Source organism: Anolis carolinensis, chromosome 1 (assembly GCF_035594765.1).
Source record: "Anolis carolinensis isolate JA03-04 chromosome 1, rAnoCar3.1.pri, whole genome shotgun sequence".
Lineage (NCBI taxonomy): Eukaryota > Metazoa > Chordata > Lepidosauria > Squamata > Dactyloidae > Anolis > Anolis carolinensis.
Window position 1 is genome coordinate 268,310,596 of NC_085841.1, and position 24,749 is coordinate 268,335,344.

The window sequence follows — 24,749 nt, forward strand, 5'->3', positions numbered from 1 at the left end:
TGCACAGCTGACAGAGAATGGAATCTAGCATTGGTATGAAAGCTGTGTCAGGTGACTTGGGAAGCTTTAATAAGCTGTCAATATTAACTTTCCCTGAATCTACAAAGAAAAATATCTGTCAACATAAGACCAGTTCTTATCTTTTTTTTCTGGGTGGATGGAATGTAACAAGCTTCAAACAAACAGGAACCCAGCTAACTCCTTAAATATTTATCCTTCCCTTGTTTCACATCTATAGGAAATTATAATCAGTTATAGATTTGTTTTCATTAAGCTATTGTGTATAGGCAGCAAAGACAGTTTTCTCCAGAAGCAGAGGACGCCAGTGATTTACTTGATCTTCTGAGTTACAATACGACCCCCTTATCCATGGATTTGATTTGCCAGAGGTATAACCTCATGAAACTGCAACCATAGTCCAAGAAGCCAAATTGTTTCTGGCAGCACCATCTGTGGAGCTAGTTATTCACTTCCATTCTTCTCCTATCCATTCCATGTCCTTCAACTGAGAGGAGAGATGAAGTGACACCTTTGCCTCAAGGACCTTCAGCTTCCTACCCATAGCCTCTTGTGATATCCTGAAGGCCTTACCATTGTCATGGGTTCCCTTGTGGACCAAAATAATGGGGTGACAGTCAATGGGTTTGACATGCCTTGTCAGCCTCTCTGTTACATCGCAGGGAGACAGCACAACTCTGTCATCTTGTCAGGTCCATAAACCATCAATTGCTTCTGTTCTCCTCAGCAAAGATCCCCCTATCACCACCACACACCTTCTCTGAGAAATGGCAGGGGTCATTCCATGTACTGAATCTTTCAAGGTCACCTGCACATTGTGATTTATGCTGTGTCTATATAATTTCCTTTCTAATTTAAGTTGACTGTCCTTGACAAAGCTTTGCAAATGCTGCCTTGGGGTTAAGGGCTAAGGATTTCTATTGTTCTGCAGCTCCGTATGTCTCATAGTCTTGTAAATTGTAAGGCAAGGTTGGGAAATCTCTGTCTCCAGATGTTATGATTTAGGACACGAATGAAAACTCACCCAGCATAGCCAGTGGCAAAGACTGCATATCTCTCAACATTTCACAGAGGAAAACTGAGATATATGTGCCAAACAACATCAGTGTGGCCCAAATGGCAGAGGTTTTAATGAGGAAAAACATGCAAGCAAAGAAAGGGACGCACTGGGAAGAACAAGATTCCTCCCCCTCCTCTCTTATCCATTCTACAGAGTTAACTAGATGTAAATTACTTTTGAACTTTGAACTTGGTTTGCAATGAGCTGAGGACAAAAGGATAAAATAAAAGAGGAGAGAAACTGAGACATTTTAAAAGCATCTGAGGCCCCTTCTATACTGCCATATAATCCAGATTATCAAAGCAGTTAATCCACATTATCTGCTTTGAACTGGATTATATGAGTCTACACTGCCATATATTCCAGTTCAAAGCAGATAATCTGGATTTTATATGGAAGTGTAGAAGGGGCTGGGAAAGCAGGATGACAGTTTATTCATTTATATTGTTTTTGCCAAATTGAGGCTGTCGGTGGGTATGGGATTATGAGACATTATGGTCTCAAGTTTCCCCAAAACCTGCTATAAAGAACAGAAATGGGTCCCAGTGGAAGCTACTGTGAACAAAATAAATTATCAGCATTCAAATCTGAATTGTATGACAGAGCAGAATCACTCTGCACCTCTCTTTTTAATCTCTTCCAACAGGCCTTCTGTTTAGCTACTACAACCCTGCCATTTAGTACAATCTGGAGAACAGGGTAGAGCAACTGGCTGTGTCCCCATACCCAAGTGCAATCTGATAATATCATCTGTTAAGATCTGTCAGGGTCTTACAGAAGTCTCACATGATGCAATCATTTTGCATCTGGATACAAAGACCTAGCCCAGGCATGTAGCCGGAGGGGGGGGGGCTTGAGGGGCTTCAGCCCCCCCCCCCCAAATTCTCAGGGTGGTCTGCGAGAAGGCCTTAATTTTTTATTTAAACTGTTATGTTTATTCATATCATGATCTGATCACCATGCTCAATATATCCCATATGCATGGGGGTATTGGGATAACGATACAAAAGGTTTGCTAGGGCAGATCCTCTCTCACTCAGACGTAGCCCCCCCCCCCCCAACCAAAATCCCAGCCCCACCCGAATCAAAATCCTGGCTACGGGCCTGACCTAGCCAGGTATTTCTCCATTTCCTCCTCCATCCACTTTCTACTAGTCGTTGAATGGTGGAAGGGAAACAGTGACTAAATGGTAAGCCAGGGAAGGGGCTTTGCTTGTCATTGTGGGAGGAAGACAACAACAAACAAAGGCATATGCTTGACTTACATTTGTATATGTCACAAATGGGATGCCAGCCTGTATATGATTCCCAAGGATTTACCTGTGTAGAGCTGTTAGTTACATTCCTATTAGTTCAGATTATGAGCTCTATAAAATTCTGGGAACACATAACATGCATTTGAGAATATAAATCTTGAATGAAATTTAAGTACACTAGACTGCCTTTTTAGGGTCTTTATTTTATGTGAACACAAGTTAGTCAAGTTGATAAAATATCTTGTGTAGATCTGGAAGCATTAGGAAAAAAGTTAAGATAACGTGAAAGCGTAGATTGAGTTGACAAGTCACAGAAAATTGCTGCTTATTGAAATGTCTCTGTTTGCTCAAGGCTATTTTTGGAGGTTGATCTGATCAGATATTCCCTCCGACTGTTCAAGTTGCTGTCTCCTGCAGTTTTGTCTTTGAAGTACTTCAGTTGTACACATTGCAAAACCTGACTGTCTTGTTTTGGAGCTTTAGCAATATAAAGCACAGTGACCATCGTGGTGACAATCAAGCACCTCCTTTATTTGATGATAGGCCTAGAATTGAGTCCTCTATGTTTGCCTTAAATTTTCCCTCAATTGGGAAAGACTTGAAAACAAACAGAAAGAACAACAATGAAAAAGACACTGCTGTGTCAATGAGGTGGTAGAAGCATATCAATAATTAGGAAATTAATGTTGTATGTAACCTATCATAAAACTATTTATTTTACAAAATATATAAGGATGGTTGCTTGTAATTTTCATACTTTAAAAAAAAGTTTGCAAATGTTTTGATACATCTTATTGAAGCACAGCACTAGTTCGTACAGTATACTTGACATGGGGAATTTGGGAAGCAACATTTCAACACAATCCTATACATGTCTTGTTAAAAAATAAGGCCCATTGAGTTCAGTGATTAGGATCACAGTCTTAAATTCCCAAAAATACTGAATTTAATGGATTCTAGCCTATTGGATAAAACTAAAAGCAAAGAACGTTGTACGTACACAATCACTTTGTCTTAAAAAGAAAGCACTTTATTTTGTTTTATACTTTATTGTCTATAACAGTTGCGTTTACCTTTCCCCTCTGTTTAAAGAGTTTACTTCCCTTGCTATGTTGCCGTAACTGGATGCCTTCTGTGTACCGTGATTGTCCTCATCTTTATTCCTGCTCAGACAAAGCCACCAGCGAAAAGAAATGCCATCCAACAAAGTGAGTTTCATTGCTGACTGAAGTGTTTAAAGATTGAATAAGGAAAATATAGGCTTGTGGGCCAAACAAGAGCAAGTCTTCTTGCTCTGGCTGTTTCAGCGTATTTTTCCACTTGATCCTATGCAGATTTTACCAGAATAATATCTATTCCAAAGGTAAGTGTGAGTAGCAGTGAATTGTTATTGGATAACGGAACTTGTTTACTTAGATTTAACACAATTCATGGAGACAAACTGTGGGTCTGCTTTTCCCAACCTGATGCCCTCCAGCTGTACCACAACTCCCCTCAATCAATCACTACTCCTAATGCCATGATAGCTGGGGATGATGGGATGTGTGGTCAAAAACAGCTGGAACGGACCAGGTTGGACCATGGACTAGCAATTGAAGCATAGGAAAATATGGTTCATCAGATCCAGTGTATGGCAATCATCAGCCATTATGAACTACTATTTACCCCATTATCTTTAGGATTATATTGTTGTAGATGAAGGGAGATAATAACGCAAAGAGAGATCCTTTTGAGAGGCCAAAAAGTCTGGTTTATTATTTCAGCTGAGTCCCTGGAAGTGGAATCTCTTCCAAAAAGCAAACCAGAGAGACGATCAAGGCGTTGACTTGCCTTTTATACATTTTCAGACAAAGAACATGCTTCTACATACATCTCGTCATCAATATGTCACTTCACATGCTTACATACATGGACATAAATCTGCACAATCAGAATTTTCCTATCTTAAGTACTCTTAAAAGCGTGTAGCAAGTCACAGACACCAAAAGAGAGATCCATCAAGAGGCCACTCTTGACCTGTCAAGCTGTACTAGGAACCAATTTACACTGGAATGTATAGAAAACTGTCCCCCCTTCTCCCAGCTTGTCCTGTCAGCTTGTGCATCCCTAAAATTTAACACAGAGAGAGTCTGATTTGTCTACATTTCACTGCTTCTAATGTGCATACAATATATGTCTAAAAATCCATATTTTTCAGTTCCTCATCAATATGACCTAGGGAGAAGAGTGTTACATATTAGCCTTCTGCCCTGCCACACCAGGATATGCTCTTAGACACTTGCCTCCATAGATCTTTGTCACATGACACTGCTATAATGCTCTATTCCACGTTAACTTCCATGGCAACATTCTATGTAAGCTTGGGATTTGTGGTTTATTTATTTATTTAATTTATATACTGCTCTTCTCCCCCAGAATTTGGAATTCTCAGCCAGAGAGATCTTGGGCCTCACTAAACTACAATCCCCAGAATTCCACAAGATGTTGGCACGGAAGTTAGTGGAATGTAGTGCTATAGGACAGAGACAGCATGATATAGTGGTTTGAGCATTAGATTATAATTCTGGAGATCAGGATTCTAATCTCTCATTAGCCATGGAAACCCACTGGGTTTTTTTTTATTATATCAGAAGCAACTTGAGAACATACTGCAAGTTGCTTCTGATGTGAGAAAATTGTCCGTCTACAAATACATTGCCCAGGGGACACCCGGATGTGTTGTAGGGAGGCTTCTCTCATGTCCCCGCAAGCTAGAGCTGACAGACGGGAGCTCACCTCGTCTTGCAGATTCGAACCAGCAACCTTCAGGTCAGCAACCCAACCTTCAGGTCAGCAGTTCAGCTGGCAAAAGGGTTTAACCCATGTGAACCACAAAAAAAAGCCTCAGAGGAAACCTCTTTTGAACAAATATTGCCAAAAAGACAAGTTCTCCCTAGGATCTCCACAAATCAGAAGCAACTTAAAGACACACAAAAATAGCAGCATAGTATTATAACAGTGTAGCATGATAAGGATCCTAGTTTCCATTTCAGCCTTGTTTTCTGCCATTTTCATAAATCTTGTCCTCACAAAGTAGAATGTACGAATGTTGCTGATATTTTTGGATCTTCTTTTTCTGCAGAAGATCCAAAAATATCAGCAACATCCATAATTATGCTTAATGTGTTCCAGACATAACAGAAAGAAGGTATTTGAGGAGAGATGGTGAATAAATGTTCTCATGAAGTTATGTAAAGAGGAAAAGAGAGTGGGAAGCAGTGATGCATTCCAGTACTCATTGCTAACTGTTTAGTGTTCTCCCTCCCCATACCAAGAATTCACACCCTCTTCAGCTAAGAATGTTTGGAAACTGAAGCTGGAAGCATTCATATAAGGACATAGAGAAGATGTGTAAGAGTGTGTGTGTGTACCTTCAAGTTGCTTATCATCTTGTGGCAACCGCATCAATTTCTCAGGGTTTCTTGGGGAAGGAATACTTAGAAGTGATTTTGCCATTTCCTTCCTCTGAAATGGAGTCTACAGCATTCCTTAGTCATCTTCCATCCAAGTATACTAACCAGGGCTGGCGCTGCTTTGTTTCCAAGATAAACAGGATCTGGTTCCTTTGAGGTATTTAGGCAAATTTAAAAATACAAATTACAGCTTATTTAAAAGATTTATACCCTTCTTTTCTTTTAAAAATGTTTACATTATGCCAAACAACAAACTGTACAAAATCAGTGTATGCCCATCTATATATATAAAAGAGTGATGGCATCAGGGCAGCAGACAAAACAACAAAACTACAGGCCCCCCAACCTCGAAATTTGACAACACAACCCATCATCCACGGCTCTAGGTTGATACAACAAAAAGAAAAGAAAAATAAAGTCCTAATTAGAGGGAGAGGAATAATTGTTTTTATCCAATTGCTGCCAGTTAAAAGGCTAAGTTCCGCCCACTTGGTCTCCTAGCAATCTACTCAGCCCAGGGGACAGGCACAAGAGTTTGGAGAGACCCCTAAGGGCCATCCAGCCCAATCCTTTCTACTATGCAGCAGGACACAATCCAAGCATTCACAACACATGGACAACATAAAAATACTATACAATACTACACAGGGACATAGACCCCCTCTACCCTCACCACTTTCACAGTACACAAACAACCAAATGCATACTAAACATAAAGACAACCATACAACAGACATTCAATACCACCACTACCTCAACAATTTCTCACCAACACCACCAGATAACGCCACAGCAACGCGTGGCCGGGCACAGCTAGTTATTGTATAAAGTTAATATGAAGATTTATTTTTTTAAAGCAATATTTGTTAATGTAAGCATTTTTAAAAATGTACACTTTACAGGTATGGATAGGAAATGTGTGGCTTTTCAGATAAATAGGACTGCAGCTCCCAGCAGCACGAGGGGACATAGTGAATATAGTTAGGAATACTAGGAGATGCAGTCCAATAACATCTGGAGGGTTGCAGCATGGTTCATACTTCTGATCTGTAGGAACTTAGAAGTGCTTTGAAATCTGGGAAGCTTTTAGTTGACAATCCGTACTGACCAATCTTGGAATAAGCCCTGTTGAATTCACCATGGTCAAACTATACATTCAGAAGTATGACTCTTCCTCCCTTCCCCCACTTAAACTATTATTGTCTGTGTGTGTGTGTACGTGTGTGTGTCAGAAGCGACTTTAGAACATACTACAAGTCGCTTCTGGTGTGAGAGAATTAGCCATCTATAAAGAAGTTTGCCCAAATTATCTCCCTGTGCAGCTAAAAATGATATTAAAAGAAAAGAAGGGGAAAAGTTATATTAAAACATGATACAGTAGAGTCTCATTTATCCAACATAAACTGGCCAGCAGAACATTGGATAAGCGAATATGTTGGATAATAAGGAGGGATTAAGGAAAAGCCTATTAAACATCAAATTAGGTTATGATTTTACAAATTAAGCATGAAAACATCATGTTATACAACAAGTTTGACAGAAAAAGTAGTTCAATAGACAGTAATGCTATGTAGTAATTACTGTATTTACGAATTTAGCACCAAAATATCACAATGTATTGAAAACATTGACTACAAAAATGTGTTGGATAATCCAGAACGTTGGATAAGCGAGTGTTGGATAAGTGAGACTCTACTGTAGTTAAAAGAGAAGAGTATCCATACTATGAGTTGCATTTACTCAGTAAACTATATAGAATTGCATACACATAAATAGGGGCCCAATTGTAGGCCAGAGATGGTAAACCAGCAGCCCTGCATGTTTTATTGGACTTCAGTTTCCAAGCAGTTCCCAGCATAGACACTGGTCAGAGATGATGGGAACCGCAGCAGCCCAACAACAGCTACAGGACCATTATTCTCTTTCCTTGTTACTGAGAAAATTCCAAAGCATATTGATCTTCCATATTCCCTTGCTCTTGTTTGAAGGGGAGAGGGAATATGCATCAAACAAAAGAGGATCCTTATAGGGAGACCACTGTGGTTGAACAACATTTAATATGAGGTTGTTGTGTGTTTTCCAGGCTGTATGGCCATGTTGTGAGCGAAACGTCAGGAGAGAATACTTCTGGAACATGGCCATACAGCCCGGAAAACACACAACAACCCTTTGATTCCGGCCATGAAAGCCTTCAACAACACATTGAACATTCAGTATGCTTGCTTTCCTGGGCTCACCTGGGTTCTCTGACTTTAGCCCCAATTTTCTATTTTTCCAGGCACGTCCCAGTCCAGTAGTGTTTTTAACCTGAGAGAAATCATCCACTTAATGAAGCTTCCAGGAGTAATGGATGTCTTTTTAATCAAGGTGTTTTCTGGACTTCCTACAGGTGAGTTGTGTCATTTTATAATGAGTCCCATCAAATGAGTTATTAGAAGGTTTGCAGTTCTTTCGCAGCCATATATCAATTTAGCCCCAAGTCATGTGGCTACAGTAATGATAAAGATATTACAGTTGCTTCCATTGGATGGGTTTAACTCATTTATTTTAAAACTACCTGCCTTCTGTGGGATTTTCCTACCATGCTGATCCAGCTATCTGAGACTATAAGAATCCAAGTTGAGATACCAGCCTGAGGTGCTTTAACTGCTCTCCATTCATTCAATATCTCAGAGCTGGAGGCATAACTTTCAAGTATATGTTCCTCCACATTTCCATTTCCCTTTTCCAAACATATAATTATTTTTAGTAATGGACACAAGGGAGAGGCTTAAATTAGGGTGTTGCCTTTATTTGTATTATAAGTAGGCTTGTAATGTACACAGAGATACAGCCCTCTCATTTATAGTATTCTTGTCTAAACAAATGCATTCAAGAAAGCATGAATCTGTTCAACACAGAAGCTTGCAATCCTGTGTGAAATTCTCTGGGTGAACTTCTCATTGAGCTCAGTGGGTCTTATTTCAGAGTGCATATGGATAGGGTTCTACCTGCTCATGAAATATCTGCAGCTCATCTTTAGCATTTGCCTAACATAATCCAGTTTGGAAGCTCTAGCCAATTTATTATTTATATTTATACCCCGCTCTTCTCAACCCTGAAGGGGACTCAAAGCAGCTTACAGATTATGGCAAAATTCAATGCCGCATTATACAACAAATAATAAATATAACATATCAAATTATAAAACAATTAAAACATATAAATGCAATAAAACAGATTAAAACATAGTTTTAAAGGAGCAGATGTTCCATCAGGGGAGGAATGAGACACAAAACGGGTCACGGTGGCAGCGTTCACTCAAGAGGGCCCAGGTGAATCAAGGACCATGGCCCGAAGAAACAAATGCCAGTATCTCTGTGCTGACCCCAGGATGCCGAAATGGAGGCTGGTCAAGATGGAGTCTGGCAGCACCAAGCGGCCAGAGTGAGTCCCCAGGAGCTAAGCCAGGGGCAACAAGGAAAACAAACACTGCCCCTTGCCTCAACGCCCCTGGTGATGGTACCTTCACTTCTTGAATTGATTTAAGTAACTAGAGCTTCCAAACCAAATGTACATTTTGAACTCCCTTCAAATCTGAGTGTCCATGTGGTGTAGTGATCAAAATGTTGGACTACAACTTGGGAGAGCCAGGTTCAAGTCCATTAAACCATGACTTTCACTGGACCTGCCACTCTCCAACTTCATCTCGTCACTTTTCTCAACCTGGCCCAAATCACAAGGTTGTTGGGAGAACAAATTGGACAGGAAGAGAGCCATGCATTCCTCCTTGAAGGTATCAATGTAATCATTTGTAAATAGATATTATCAGACTTAATTCTCAGTCTATCTTCAGATGTCCAAAAAGTGTGTGAACCCCATATAGAAAGAAATGTGCATACTAATGTACAAATAAGAGTTTCGACTTACATGGAGAACATCCATGGATATGACAGGCTCTCCTTTTTGGATAAGTTGTTTTCAGGTGAGGAATCCTCACATTTCTTGAATGCTGAATAGAATTTTAGTGTAGTTCCTGTCCAAATCAAAAAGGTTTCAAATTCTCCTTAAACATGGTCTTGTTTCACTTCTTAATCTTAGGTGTCTTCCTGATTATGTTTTCCATCATATCTATCGATTTCTTTGGCTTGGATGCAGCTCAGTCGGGATATCTGATGTCCTATTGTGGGATCCTTCAAATGGTAAGGAGAGACAGCTAGTATGACATCTGTTTTCAAGGTCTTTCATGGGAAACATTGATCCAGTCATGTCTTCAGGAATTCACAATGGCCGGACAAAGGTGAAGTGATTCTATTTTCAAAACAAGGTGCAGAATCCCATCTTTTCCCCTCTCCCATGTGACAAAACTTGATGTGTATCTCCAGACACTTGTATTTTTATCTTGGGGTGCTGGTGGAACTAGCTCACCTTTGTTCTTAATCATATAGCCTACCCATTTCAGATCTAACACAGTATGTGGAGGATTATTAGGGGCTGGAGAAGCTGTGAGTGGGGGGCCAAGCAGTGCAGCCACATTGCCCTTCTCATGGGAAAGTAGAATCTCTAAAATGATTAATGTTAGGCCTAATATTTGGTAAGGCTAACATCACATTTTGATATTACTTTATCCCTTTACATTCTATCTCTGACCCACAACAGTATAACTGTGCTTAAATATGGCTTTGATATAACTCCCATCAGTCCCATCTACCTTAAAAATAGATTAATGTCTACCAACTCAATCATAAAGGTACTGCCAGAGTTCCTACCACATGCATATCATGGACCAGATGATGCATGCATATACACATTTCCTTTTTTGTAACTTCCTCTTTTTAACACTGAAACAGACTAACACAACTATCTCTTTGTCACATTGCCTCTGAGACTAAACATGGAGGTATGTGGTTGTGCCTTGCCAGGGGAGATGTGGAAAGTCCAAAATATTTAATCTAGATTGCTAATATGGGACTTAGGTAGAAGCTAAAGCAGTATCCAAACAATCTGGCATCCCAAAGGAAGGTTTGGACCCTTTCAATAGTCTTCCCATGTCCTATGTCAAAGTACTTTTAGAATTAAGGGGAGTTTCAACTACACTTTACACTTTGTTTGGGAACTTTCTGTCCAAAGAAAAAAGGTTGTTGTTTTTTGTTTTGTTTTTTCAAAATCCTGCCAGGTGTATGCAAGCCTTCAGGAATCCCTAAAATATAATTCATTGAATTTCCGCCCATAAGTAGTAGAACCTTTTCTTTAAAGATACTATCATGTGACTTTTAATTTTGCTCTTTAGATATACTAAGATTCAAGATTTTATGAATTAATGAGATCTGACAGTTCAGTGTTCAGGCTAAGGATGTGTGTGAAATAATCCAGAGATAACAGATGCAGACTAAAATAAGTGTAATTTCATGGTTGTACTGAATTAATTTATGTTCATTAATGCAGCACGTGACATTTTTGGCTGAAGATCACATAGCTCCACTTCTATTACGCTGTATTGAAGATTATCAGATGGATTGTGGGGGTTAAAGAGCTAGTGAATTTCATCATCCTATAATTAGATGAGCTCTAAGTAAAAGAAGTAGACTAACAGATATTCTCCTCTGGCTCAGCAACTATTATGAGGTCTTTGTTGATTACAATTATCCTTAGGTATCGTATTGATATTATATGGCTCTTAATGTTTACGAAAGCTACATTTTCTGCCTTGCTTAGAGTCAGAAATCCAGTTATAGGAGAAACCTTTCCCTTCCACCTCCAAATATGCAGATTGTTGGTTCTTGGGGTCCCCCTCCCCCAAGTATTGGGACAGAAAGCTGACTGATCTTATGGCTGGAATAAGAAAAGCAAATCTTCAACATCCTGTTTGTTTTAAGTCTCAGTCTGCATTGGTATGTGTGTACATTCAGAACAGAGTCGCTTGGTTACATTGAAAACTCAAACAGACACACACCCATTGTGTTTCAGGAACAATAGTAAAGCATCTGCTGATGTGGGAAGAGAACGCTATTTGTTTGTGGATGAATACAAAAAGCCATCATAACACACATTCCACACTAAGAACAAAATTGGGAGGGGTGCACATTCAGGGAAGGGATTTTTATGCTCCTGCAGAAGACAATCCCACAGCCTAGAGCTTTTGGCTCTTTATCAGAGGATCTTTTTTTTCCCGAAAAACCACATCTTCTACAGCTTTTGACAGTTTTCTTCAGTTCTTTGCTTTCCCATCTAAGCAGCTTTCCTCCACCACCTTATACCGTTCTATCATTTTATGGCCATTAGACACCTGTTTACCTGCCTGAAGTACTGAACTTGTTCTCAGGCCTTGGGTTTTCCAGAGCATCCTTTTGCTGGCTTTAGAAAGGCTCACCCGTTTCCTAGAGAAAGCAAGGGAGTGAGGTTTGATTATGCCCATCAAGATATAATTCATTCTCAAATTGCATATACATCATGTTGTGAAAGTGATGTGGTTGAAGTGGTTGGGAGATTTGTTCAGAATGGGAAACCACATCAAGATGTATCCTCTGAGGTGGGGACACTGAATTCTCTATTTCTGTTCATATGTTACCTTGTTTTCAATTCATTCATGTCTACCAGAACTGCAGCTGTGAGGGCTAGACATTATTTGTTTTGATTATCAGGACTCCCTGTTCACGTGAAGTCTATATGCATTCTCATATGAATTTTTGTATTGAATAATATCTAACAAATGCATAGTCTTCACCTTTTGGGGACTACAACTACAAGAATTCCCCAGACATCATGGCCAATCAGTAATCCAAAAAAAGAACATTTCCAAGTTCTATCTTGACTAGCCAGAACTAGGAAATGTAAAGTCTAAGCATAGAGTAAGATTGTCTACCAGTGTGTGGCATGTGGGATGTCTACTGTCCCCAACCAGGATGAATCTAGAGACTGCATGAATAGGACCTGCAACATTTGTTTCCTTTTTTCATATAATGCCAGCTTTTAATTGCATATGCCAAAACATGGGCAGCTTGTGACTCCGCAGTAGCTGATGAACTGCAGTTCTCATCAGCCTTAATTTCCACATCCAGTGCTAAGGGATAATAGAAGTTGAAGTCCAGTTACCATCAGAGGGCCACAGATTGCCCATTCCTGGAACAGGTGGTTGCTCTGTCTTAAAGAAGGCCGTGCCCTAAATCCCTTTAATTTTTTTTCTCAGTGACACTGGTGTTTGCAATGCCAGTGTTACAGTCTAATCCAGGTGCTATAACACCAACACAAGCAGTGTGTGTTACCATCTATGTTGTGATTTACAGATTGAGTATTCATTATCCAAAATGTTTTGGAGCACAGTGTGAATGTTGCAATTAATCACCTTTACTAGCATTGAAAAGCCTTGCAACTTTAAAGCCTGGCTGATTCCTGCCTGGGGGAATCCTTTGTTGGGAGGTGTTAGCTGGCCCTGATTGATTCATGTCTGGAATTCCTGTGTTTTCAGAGTGTTGTTCCTTACTAACTGTTCTAATTTTAGAGTTTTTTTAAATATTAGTAGCCATATTTTGTTCATTTTCATGGTTTCCTCCTTTCTGTTGAAATTGTCCACATGCTTGTGGATTTCAATGGCTTCTCTATGTAGTCTGGCATGGTGGTGGTTAGAGTGTTCCTGCATTTCTGTGCTCTCAAATAATATGCTGTGTCCAGGTTGGTTCATCAAGTGCTCTGCTATGGCTGACTTCTCTGGTTGAGTTAGTCTGCAGTGTCTTTCATGTTCCTTGATTTGTGTTTGGGTGCTGCATTTAGTGGTCCCTATGTAGTCTTGTCTACAATGGCAATGCTCTCTATTTTAAGGAATTTCAAGATTTCTCCAGAGTGACACACATCCATTGTTCTAATGAGTTGTATTTGGTTTTATCAATGCCCCATCCTTTCCCCAAATTTGGGACTTAGTGAGGCTAACTGTAGGATAGATAATCATTCATACATATGAAATTTAGCTTTTTTTCTACTGAAAATATTGTTTAATCACATTCCTCATTTTTATTTAAATATTCATGCATATGCTTCTTCCTACACCATCCCAATATGGGAGAGATCATCTAACCATATTTTAAAAAATGAATGAATGAATGAATAAATAAATATGAGATTCATAGAGAGAGTATATGTATCCCACAGGGTCCTTCTGTTAAATGAGGTTCAAAATTCTTTGGAGGCCGTGACCTTCCTCTCGCACCTGCGTTAAAAGGCATCTCTAGCTAACCTTTGTGAAAAGGAAGGAAATGGAAAATCAGCACAATTATTCCCCCCTTCCCTTGCACCTGTATGCAACTAAATCCCCCACTGGGTGAAATGAAAGCTGAGATTTTGGCCCTGGGGTTTAATTAAATATGAGCTAATTCTCTGTTCTCTTGCCACAAAGTCTTTGCTTCCAGCAAAGCATCTGGAGGAAACAAGCTGTTACTGGATGTTTCTTGGGATAAGAGATGTGCTATGTGTATAGTCTGCTTTTTCATCTTATATCAAACTTAATTACCAGTTGGAGGAGCAAATCCACCAAATACTGTGTCTGCCTCCATGCATTTCAATGAGTCCTCCACATTGGCATTTTCCTTGGCTAGCAAAAACTATCTGGGTCACTGCTCTTATGCAGAGTTCTGACTTTTTGAACATGTCATTTATTTATGTGTCTTAATCAGCTAAATCTTCAGCTGTCCATTCAAATCTGTGTATTATTCTTTAACACAAGATATGTTGAGTCAATAGCAGGCTACTAGCTTTTACTTAGGATGGTGAAATGGCACCATAGACACAATCAAAGATGGAAAGTTGGAGAAGAAAGGATTGAAGGGGAAATGTTACTATTTTAGAATAGGAACATTTCCCCTTCAATCCTCTATTATCCTAGTGTCCCAATTTGGGGACAGTCCCAGCTAATCTTCTAAAGCAACACTTAAAATGCCCCCAGTTTCTTGTTCTTTCCTTTTTTGTTCTAGGTTTATTTCATTTGCTGTAAATTGAGCTCATAATCCAAATTCCAAAAGCAGTTTGTAGTCTATAAAATTACTTTTTCCTGCAAAAGCAAAATGCTGCAGCCTTGTATGTACTTATCTGTTCATCCTCATTAATATCTTTTCCCATCCTAACCACATTCTGATATTGCTTGCCCACATATGTCAAGTTTTCATCTGTGAAATGTTGGAAGATATGTGACCCTAGCCAGGATGGAGAAGCTCTGGTCCTCTAGATGTTTTGGAGTTAAGCTCCATGAATCCCCAGCCATCTTTAACAGCAATAATTAAATGTGGGAAGTGTCGTTCAAAATATCTGGAAGGCCAGAGCTTGCCCTCACTTTTCTAGGTGTTTTGAATGCAGTGTTGACAATGCAAGTGAAACAAATTTGTTCAGCATATGGTCAGGCTAATTTTATTATTATGTGGTCTGTCCCAGGAATGAAACATAATTTTGAAAACAAGACATAAGCACTGTTGAGCTAAATTCAAACTCAGCAGAAAAAAATTATTTAAAATCCATATCAAGGTGGATTGGGAAAACAATTTGCCCTTTGATCACAAATCTTTTAGGCCAGCTGCAAATATGCACAGAACCTGCTTTTCTGTATTTTCATTTAGTCACGAAAGTACAGGAATACTCTCTTTATTGTGTTGCCATATGATACAAATGAGCAGCAGCCTCCCCCGTAGTGAATGTATGGCCATAAAGAACAAAGATATCAATAGTGGGCTTGAGTTACAACAGGGTAATTTTGGTTGAACATCAAAAGAATCTTCTTGGCAAGAAAAGTAAATTCAGTAATTGAACAGGTACCTAAAGGGGACAGAATTTCCTTCCTTTGCTGAAAGACCTAAACAGCACTTAGCCATCCGTCTGTTGGAAATTCTCTAATTCTGGGTTCCCTGCATTTAGCAGCGACTTGACTTCTGTGTCTCCTTCTACCATCTTGGTTCCATGAAATGGCACAAATGAATAAGAATGTTCTCAGTTCTTGTTGATTGATTAATTATCTCCTTTTCAAATGAGTTGCAAAGTAGCTCATGCATTAATCAAAACAATTGTAAAGGTTCTTGTTAATTTTTTTTGTCATTAATAGCCACCAGGTCAACTTTGCTTTATGATGATGCTATGAATATGAGACCTCCAATGTGACCCTATCTTCAGCAGGACTCAATCATAGAAGCTTCCATAATTTAATCTAGTCATCTCAAATGTGGGTTTCTTCGTTTCCTACTGCCCCCCCCCCCCTTTAACAAGCATTGTGGGGAGGTTTTTCAAGTGAGTCCTCTCTTCTCAAGGATTGAAGGAGAAATGTCCCTTTGTCAGAAATCTGTATGTCTTTGGTGCCACTACATCATCTTAAGTAAAAGCCAGTAGCCAGCTATGGCCAAAGTATGATAACTTCAGTTTAATCATTTTGGTTTCTTAAATCATCATGGTTTTTTAACTGTCCAGCTTTCACAACCATTCTTAGAAATAAACAATATGATGGCATAGACCAAGGGTCTCCAAATTTTTAAACAGGGGCCAGTTCACAGTCTCTCAGACCGTTGGAGGGCCGGACTATAGTTTTTAAAAAAACTATTAACAAATTCCCATGCACACTGCACATACAGTATTCTATTTTGAAGTAAAAAACAAAAACAAAACAGGAACAAACACAGCCTCAATGTTAATAATAATCATAATAATCATAATAAAAATAATAAAGAGGGTTGGAAGAGACCCCTTGGGCCATTTAGTCCAACCCCCTCCTATCTTTGTGCACCAAAAGCACAAGCAAAGCACCCCTGACAGATGGCCACCCAGCCTCAATGTTGTTAATAATAATAATAATAATAATAATAATAAAATATCTGGCATAAATAAATATCTGGGCATATTACAGCTGGACAACATCCAGCATGAACATTTGAAAACTGTGGTCAGCAAAGAATATGCACAAAGGGTCAGAAAAATTCTCAAAAGCAAGCTCAATGGAGGCAACACCATCAAGGCCTTAAACACCTGGGCCATACCTGTCATGAGATATACTGCTGGCATCATAAACTGGACACAGGTGGAACTGGACAATTTGGACATAAAAACAAGAAAACGCATGACCATTCATCATTCACTGCACCCTCGCAGTGATGTTGACCAGCAGTATATCTGCCTAGAGGATGTTGATGTTGATGCCAGCAGTATATCTGCCTAGAAGATCAGGGGGCAGAGGACTCTTACAAGTAAAACAAGCAGTCAAAGAAGAAGAACATGCCCTGGCAGAATATGTAAAGCAAAGTGAAGAACCTGCTTTGATTGAAGTCAAAAATCAGAAACTCCTCAAAGCACAGCAGACAAAAAACCAGTACAAGAAAACCGCACTACAAACTTGAGCTGAGAGCTGGCAGAACAAAACATTGCATGGAAAGTTCCTTGACAAAATTGAAGGAAAAGCTGACAAGGAGAAGACCTGGCTTTGGCTCACAAATGGGACACTGAAGAAGGCGACAGAAGGCCTGATCCTTGCAGCCCAGGAGCAAGCCATCAGAACAAATGCAATTAAGGCCAAGATGGAAAAATCAGCTGATGACCCAAAATGCAGACTGTGCAAGGAAGCTGACGAAACCATTGATCATATCCTCAGCTGCTGTAAGAAAATTGCACAGACAGACTACAAACAGAGGCACAACTATGTGGCCCAAATGATTCATTGGAACTTATGCCTCAAGTACCACCTCCCAGCAGTCAAGAACTGGTGGGATCACAAACCTACAAAGGTAATGGAAAATGAACACGCAAAGATACTGTGGGACTTCCAAATCCAGACTGACAAAGTTCTGGAACATAACACACCTGACATCACAGTTGTGGAAAAGAAAAAGGTTTGGATCATTGATGTTGCCATCCCAGGTGACAGTCGCATTGACAAAAAACAACAGGAAAAACTCAGCCGCTATCAGGACCTCAAGATTGTACTTCGAAGACTCTGGCAGAAACCAGTGGAGGTGGTCCCGGTGGTGATCGGCACATTGTGTGCCGTGCCAAAAGATCTCAGCCGGCATTTGGAAACAATAGACATTGACAAAATTATGATCTGCCAACTGCAAAAGGCCACCCTACTGGGATCTTCGCTCATCATCCGAAAATACATCACACAGTCCTAAACGCTTGGGAAGTGTTCGACTTGTGATTTTGTGATACGAAATCCAGCATATCTATCTTGTTTTCTGTGTCATATAATAATAATAATAATAATAATAATAATAATAATAATAATATCACACAGCCCTTTATGCTTGGGAAGGGTTCGACTTGTGATTTTGTGATACGAAATCCAGCATGTATATCTCGTTTGCTGTGTTATACTGTGTCCTTCTGTCAATAATAATAGTAGTAGTAAAGAGGGTTGGAAGAGACCCCTTGGGCCATTTAGTCCAACTCCCTTCTGCCTTTGTGCACCAAAAGCACTAGCAAAGCACCCCTTAATAATTAATGAAATAATAATTAAAATACTATTATAAACAAGCAAAGCTTTGGAAGGCGCACACCAGGCGAGGGAGAAGGTGGGAAAGGTGTGTGCCTTTCTCTCCTCCCTCAGGCTGCACGCACCTTCCTCGGTGGCTGGATAAATGGTTTTGATGGGCCGCATGTGGCCCTCAGACCTTAGTTTGGGGACCCCTGGCATAGACCATCCTAACTTTAATATTCAGTGATATATCTTTACACTTCAGGATCTTGCCTAGTTTCTTCATAGCAGCATAGTTTTAAAAACCACTTAATAAATTACTCTATTTAAGTATAGGTGTTTTAAAAGATTATAAAATTATTTACTACCAGTTAGTGTGATGGATGTAATAAGTTCATTTAGTTTTGTCCAGTTTTCTAGTCCCAGACTTTTGATATCCCAAAAGTCAACAGTACAGTTGGGCTGACTAGCTGTTTTTAGGTTTGTTTGTTCTTTCTGTGATCTTGCTAGGGCTAGATTTTGATCTTGCTGGCACTAAAGACTTTGCTGTGTATATACACTTGCATGTGTGCATGTCAACATCCTTTGATTTATTTTTAAAACTGAGTCCAGGTTTTCAACACTGAAAATTGCTGTTTTTAAAAACCACATTTTAGCGATTTTAGTAACTGTCCTTAGTTGGTGATGATTTCCCTTGGTTGTAGTACTCATTGGTTGCACACCACAAATGATCAGTCTTGAGAGCAAACTGAAAACCAACTGGATGATACAAATTGAAATATATTGGAATAGTTCCACTTGTTTTGTTATAACAATGCTGGTTTTTGTCTGCTTCCATCCTTTTGTATGAACCTGCCAACATCCAGTAATACTCCCGCTTGCTGTTTTGGATTTTGTAGAATAATAATGCACACATTGGCTAGCATCCTATTGGTTAGTCCTGGCTAAAGTAGATTCATTGAATCAGTTGCTGAATGGAGAATCAACATATAGGTAAATCCTATATGTTGGATCTACTCTAATTAGGACTAAGAACATGATTTCAGTGGGTCTACTCTAATTAGGACTAAGAACATGATTTAGTTCATACTGTTTACATATTAATATTACTAGAAGTAAAAGAAGCTGTGCAGTTATTTCTCAAAAGTCTGGTAGGTGCAAGCAGGTGTCATGTCTTTCCACATTTGATGACTATCTGATATGGAGTTGTGTGTGTGAAAAACCAACAGGAGATTACCTATTAATAGCTGTATTAAAGGTGCCTCCCAAAGCTGGCTTCCTTCCCAAAATGAGATTAATGTTTGTCTCCAGTGTGTATTTTTCTACTTTCAGATCTGAAAATATCAGCTTGATATATGGCACAGTAACCATTGTTGACGGCACATAAAAGGAAGAAAGGGAGATTTCACTGTTTGAATGTACAGTCCTTGGATGTATTTGTTGGGAGTTTCCAATTAAATATTTCCACTGCCGGTTCAGAAGCTTATCTGTCTTTCAAAGAAGACAAAGACAAAGCTGTTTCACCTGCAGCATGTGTACATAGCCGTGGGCGGCTCTTGTTATGTCACATTGCAAACTATCTCCTTCCTCTTTTGTGTATTGATGACAGAACAGATTCCAGTTAGGGTAAATAGAGCCTTCTGTTCTCACTACTTCAAAGAAGGCCGTGCAACAAAGGCAAACACAATATGGGAGACAGGAGGCCGAGGCAACCTACTGTATGATGTCTGAAGCAATGTTGGCAGGAAACCACAATGCCTTTCAATATGGAAGCATGAAAAATCAAGAGCCAGGTGAACTAAATGCTTTTAGTGAAGCACATCAGCTGAGATCTGTTTCACACTTTGTACATAATTATAGCACTTTGGCACCATTTTCATTGCCTTGGGTTCATTGTATGGAATCCTGTGGTCTGTAGTTTTATGAAGTGTTTGGAATTATTTGCCAGAGTGTGCAGTGGTCCTGAAACTTCTTAAGCCGAAGGCTGGATTGCGGTCCCTCAGACTTTTGGGAGGCCAGACTATAGTTAGAAAAGAAATGAATAAATTCCTGTGCATACTGCATGTGTCTTATTTGTGGTGCAAAGAAAATGAAAGAATAATACAATATTTAAAATGAAGAACAATTGTAACCAACATAAACTTAACAGTATTTCAATGGAAAGTGTGGGCCTGCTTTTGGCTGATGAGATAGTAGATGTTGTTGTGTGACCCTAAGTCTAAAGTTTAGGGTGGGAGCTGGGAAAATGACCTTAGAGGGACTGCAGGCCTTAGTTTCCGGACCCCTGCTCTCATTCCTTGCCAAGTTATGGATTCCATGGTTCCACAGGATGTACCAATGGGAATGTGACATCAGAGGGCTGTAACTGTGTAGAATGAAAGTAAAACAGATCTCCAAACAGGCAGAAGCTGCATTTCTCTTTGTGCCTAGCCTTTTGGGGTCCCAGTTTTTGGGGAAAAGATGATAGATAGGTAGGTAGATGATAATATCATCAACAGCATGAACAGCAACAAAAATAAATAAAATAATAAAAACTTTATTTATACCCCGCCACCATCTCCCCAATGGGGACTCGGGGCGGCCTACATGGGGCCATGCCCGGGACAAATACAATATAGCAAAATATAAAAACAACATATCATAATACAATTACAACAATACAATAAAGGATCATATACAGTACAACACAAAGGCAAAAAAGCAATATAACAGGGGGGGCCACATGAATACTCAGTTAAAACTCGGGGTGAGAAAAGGATAAGAATAAAACCACAGGGAACTGGGAAAAAAGATAGCAGACAGTCTAGAGGATAAATAATGGGGGGAGTAACAAAAAAGCGTGTAACAGTTACTCTCCGAAAGCACATCTGAAGAGCCATGTTTTTAGATCTTTCCTAAAGTCTAAAAGAGTGGGGGCTTGCCTGATTTCCATGGGCAATGAGTTCCACAAACGGGGGGCCACAGCAGAAAAGGCCCTCTCCCTTGTTCCTACAAGGCGGGTCTGGGATAAAGGCAGTGGCGACAGGAGGGCCTCCTCTGACGATCGCAGAGATCGGGCAGGTTTATGGTAGGAGATACGGTCACGAAGGTAGGTGGATCCCAAACCGTTTAGGGCTTTATATATGATGGTCTGCACCTTGAATTGGGATCGGAAAATCAACGGTAGCCAGTGGAGCTCCTTAAACAGGGGAGTAGATCTCTCCCTGTAACTCGCCCCCGTTATTAATCTGGCAGCTGAGCGTTGGACCAGTTGTAATTTCCGAGCCGTCTTCAAGGGAAGCCCCACGTAGAGCGCATTACAGTAGTCCAGTCTAGAGGTAACTAGGGCATGGACCACCGTGGTCAAGTCAGACTTCACGAGGTATGGTCGCAGTTGGCGCACAAGTTTGAGTTGTGCAAAAGCCCTCCCGGCCACCGCCGACACCTGAGCCTCAAGCGTCAACGCTGAATCCAGGAGGACCCCCAAACTGCGGACCTGTGATTTCAGGGGGAGTGCAACCCCGTCCAGCACAGGTTGCCACCCAATACCCCGATCCGACGAGCGACTGACCAGGAGGGCCTCTGTCTTGTCAGGATTGATCCTCAGCTTGTTCCTCCTCATCCAGTCCGCCACAGCGGCCAGGCACTGGTTCAGCATCCGAGGGGCTTCCTTGGAGTTAGATGGAAACGAGTAGTGGATTTGTGTGTCATCTGCGTAGAGATGGCAACACCCTCCAAAACTCCGGATGACCTCTCCCAGCGGTTTCATATAGATGTTAAATAGCATGGGGGATAGAATAGACCCTTGCGGGACCCCACAGGTCAATGGCCAGGGGTCCGAGCAGGTTTCCCCCAGCTTCACCATCTGGGAACGGCCCTCCAGGAAGGACCGAAGCCACAGCAAAACTGTGCCACCGAGTCCCATCCCGGCGAGCCTCCCCAGAAGGATACCATGGTCGATGGTATCGAAAGCCGCTGAGATGTCCAAGAGAACCAGCAGGGTCACACTCCCCCTGTCCAGTTCCCTGCAGAGGTCATCCACCAGGGCGACCAAAGCCGTCTCGGTGCTGTGTCCAGGCCTGAAGCCAGACTGCGAGCGGTCCAGAAAATCAGTGTCATCGAGGAACTCCTGGAGCTGCGTAGCAACCACCCGCTCCAGAACTTTGCCCAGAAATGGGAGGTTGGAAATTGGCCTGTAGTTGTTACATACAGATGGGTCTAACGAGGTCTTTTTTAATAATGGTTTTACTACCGCCTGCTTAAAGCAGGATGGAACTGACCCCTGACCCAGGGAGGCATTTATAATAGCCACAAACCAATCCAGCAACCCATCTTTGGCCAGCTTCACCAGCCAAGAAGGACAAGGATCCAGAGCGCAGGTGGTCGCCCTCACAGACCCAAGAATCCCCTCCACGTCATCAGGAAGGACAAGCCGGAAAGAATCCCATAAGATCACACAGACAGGTACCTCGGTTACCTCCGCTGGGACCACAGTTAAGCTGGAGTCCAACTCACGGCGTATCTGAGCAACTTTGCCTGCAAAATGGTGCGCGAAATCACTGCACCGAGTTGCCAAGTCATCAGGAAGCCCCTGGGTCTCGGGAGGCCGCAGGAGCTCCCCAACATGCCTGTATGTATCCTCTCCCTGTAGAAAATGCCCTTCCCACAATCCGTATGTACATGTATAAGTTAAAGCAATGAATTTGCTTAGAAAATGGGTGGTTTCCATTAGCAAACATAATGTCAAACCTCAGTAGTTCCAGGTCCCAGAGGTAGATCAATTACTGCATTTAAATAAAAACAAATGAGGCCTGATACACATTAGATAGACACTAACAAATTTATCTCATGCTATAATAAATGTGTTAGTCGTAAGGGTGCCTGCCACACAGTTTGTTTTTAACAAAAAGGACTTTACTGGTTTCAGCTGAGTGTCAAAAATTCATGTAGTGTATATAACTGATCTTCATTTGGGTGACAGACTCAAAATTGGGTTGTTAGCTAGGCTGCATTGGGATACACTAGGAGCATAATCACAAATTTGCCATGCCCTTTTAATTTTTTAATGATACTGGAACACAGAGAAATACACAGATAATGCTTTTGTATGCTGGGAGCATATAAAAGAAGTTAAACGTCTAAGTATCCCACAAATCTTTTCAAGATTGGCCGCCAAATTGTTATTAATTTAGCCTACTTACAGGTATTATTCAAACATCCTTACATATGGGGATTCTTCCAAACACAAAATGTGCTCTGCAAGTGTTTGGTGTAGCTTACTCCCAAGTTAAGTTGGCAGAGAACAGATTGCAGGGAGCTTTTATTATTCCTGTGAGGGCTCAACCACAACAGCTGTTAGTGCTGGATCATTTAGTATACTTCTGGTTGACGGTGCCTAAAGATGTCAATACCTGAAGATGTTAAAATTGGTGGCCCAACTTTGCCACATCACTGGGAGGGAGTTTGAACTCTTTTCCTCTCACTAAAAGTCCCACTAGCCATCTGGAGAATACTGGAGAAGGCTAATGTATTTAGAAGTGATTGTCTGTCTACAAAATCCAATAATCCTCAGAAAAAGAGAAACAGATGCTTATATAATAGGATGGTGGGATTTATAGATCTTGTAGGTTGTGTGCATGAGGTTTTTGAGTTTTGTAGGTTGGAAGCTTGGGGTGAGAGATAATTTTGAAGAATCAGCTTAGTTTTTTTCATGTCAGGAGTGACTTGAGAAACTGCAAGTTGCTTCTGGTGTGACAGAATTGGCCATCTGCAAGGACGTTGCCTAGGGGACGCCCGAATGTTTTGTTGCTTTTACCCCATCCTTGTGGGAGTCTTCTCTCATGTTCCTGCATGGAGCTGGAGCTGATCTCCCCAGGTTGGATTCGAACCAGCAACCTTCAGGTCAGCAACACAACTTTCAAGTCATCAGTCCTGCCGACACAAGGGTTTAATCCACTGCACCACTGGGGGGCTCATCATCAGCTTAGATGACACAGAGTGTATCAGAGGAGCAGGTTTGTGTTTGGTAGCATAGACCTCACCCTTGCTTTGTGTTCAGCTATCTGGGCAAATGAATTGTCTTTTACCCATGCTAATTTACCTCTCTGTCAAATTCGTATTTTGTGACTGATCATGACAGCCTTTTTGTGATCCTCCATTCTGTGATGGTAGCCTTTCTTAATGTGTCTACTAAATGCCCAAAGGGTTGGAGCATCAGACATTTGCCAGGAAGGGGAAGGGAGAAGGCAGCAGCATTCAGCATTCAGAAGAGAACTTAGACACATTTGATTTGATAAATGAAAAGAAGTTTAATCAGCCAGAGGTTTGAGCTAACCCATGTCTGAAAATACCTCTTAACACAATCTTTTTTTTTTCTTCCTGTGCACCAAATACGTTTTATTCTACTTTGTCAAAATCCCATAGGATAGGCTCTTTGTCACAGGACATAGCTAAGAATTAGTCACAGACAGTCAATGTATGGATCATTGATGACTGAAAAGACCCTGCAAGGTTTTTCTCCTTTTATGGCTCCACATAGAAAAGCCTGGGCAACTATGAATATGTTATCCTCTCTCTGC

General features: G+C 40.7%; 1 protein-coding gene across 1 annotated transcript in view; it reads left to right on the forward strand.

Annotated features, from left to right (window-relative positions):
- Positions 1 to 24,749, forward strand: part of slc22a18 (solute carrier family 22 member 18) — a 79,161-nt gene that overhangs the window by 30,472 nt on the left and 23,940 nt on the right. The window contains exons 5-7 of the mRNA XM_016993307.2: positions 3,427 to 3,542; positions 8,065 to 8,175; positions 9,867 to 9,967. Coding sequence (XP_016848796.2) covers positions 3,427 to 3,542; positions 8,065 to 8,175; positions 9,867 to 9,967 — 328 coding nt within the window. The remainder of the gene's footprint in view (positions 1 to 3,426; positions 3,543 to 8,064; positions 8,176 to 9,866; positions 9,968 to 24,749) is intronic.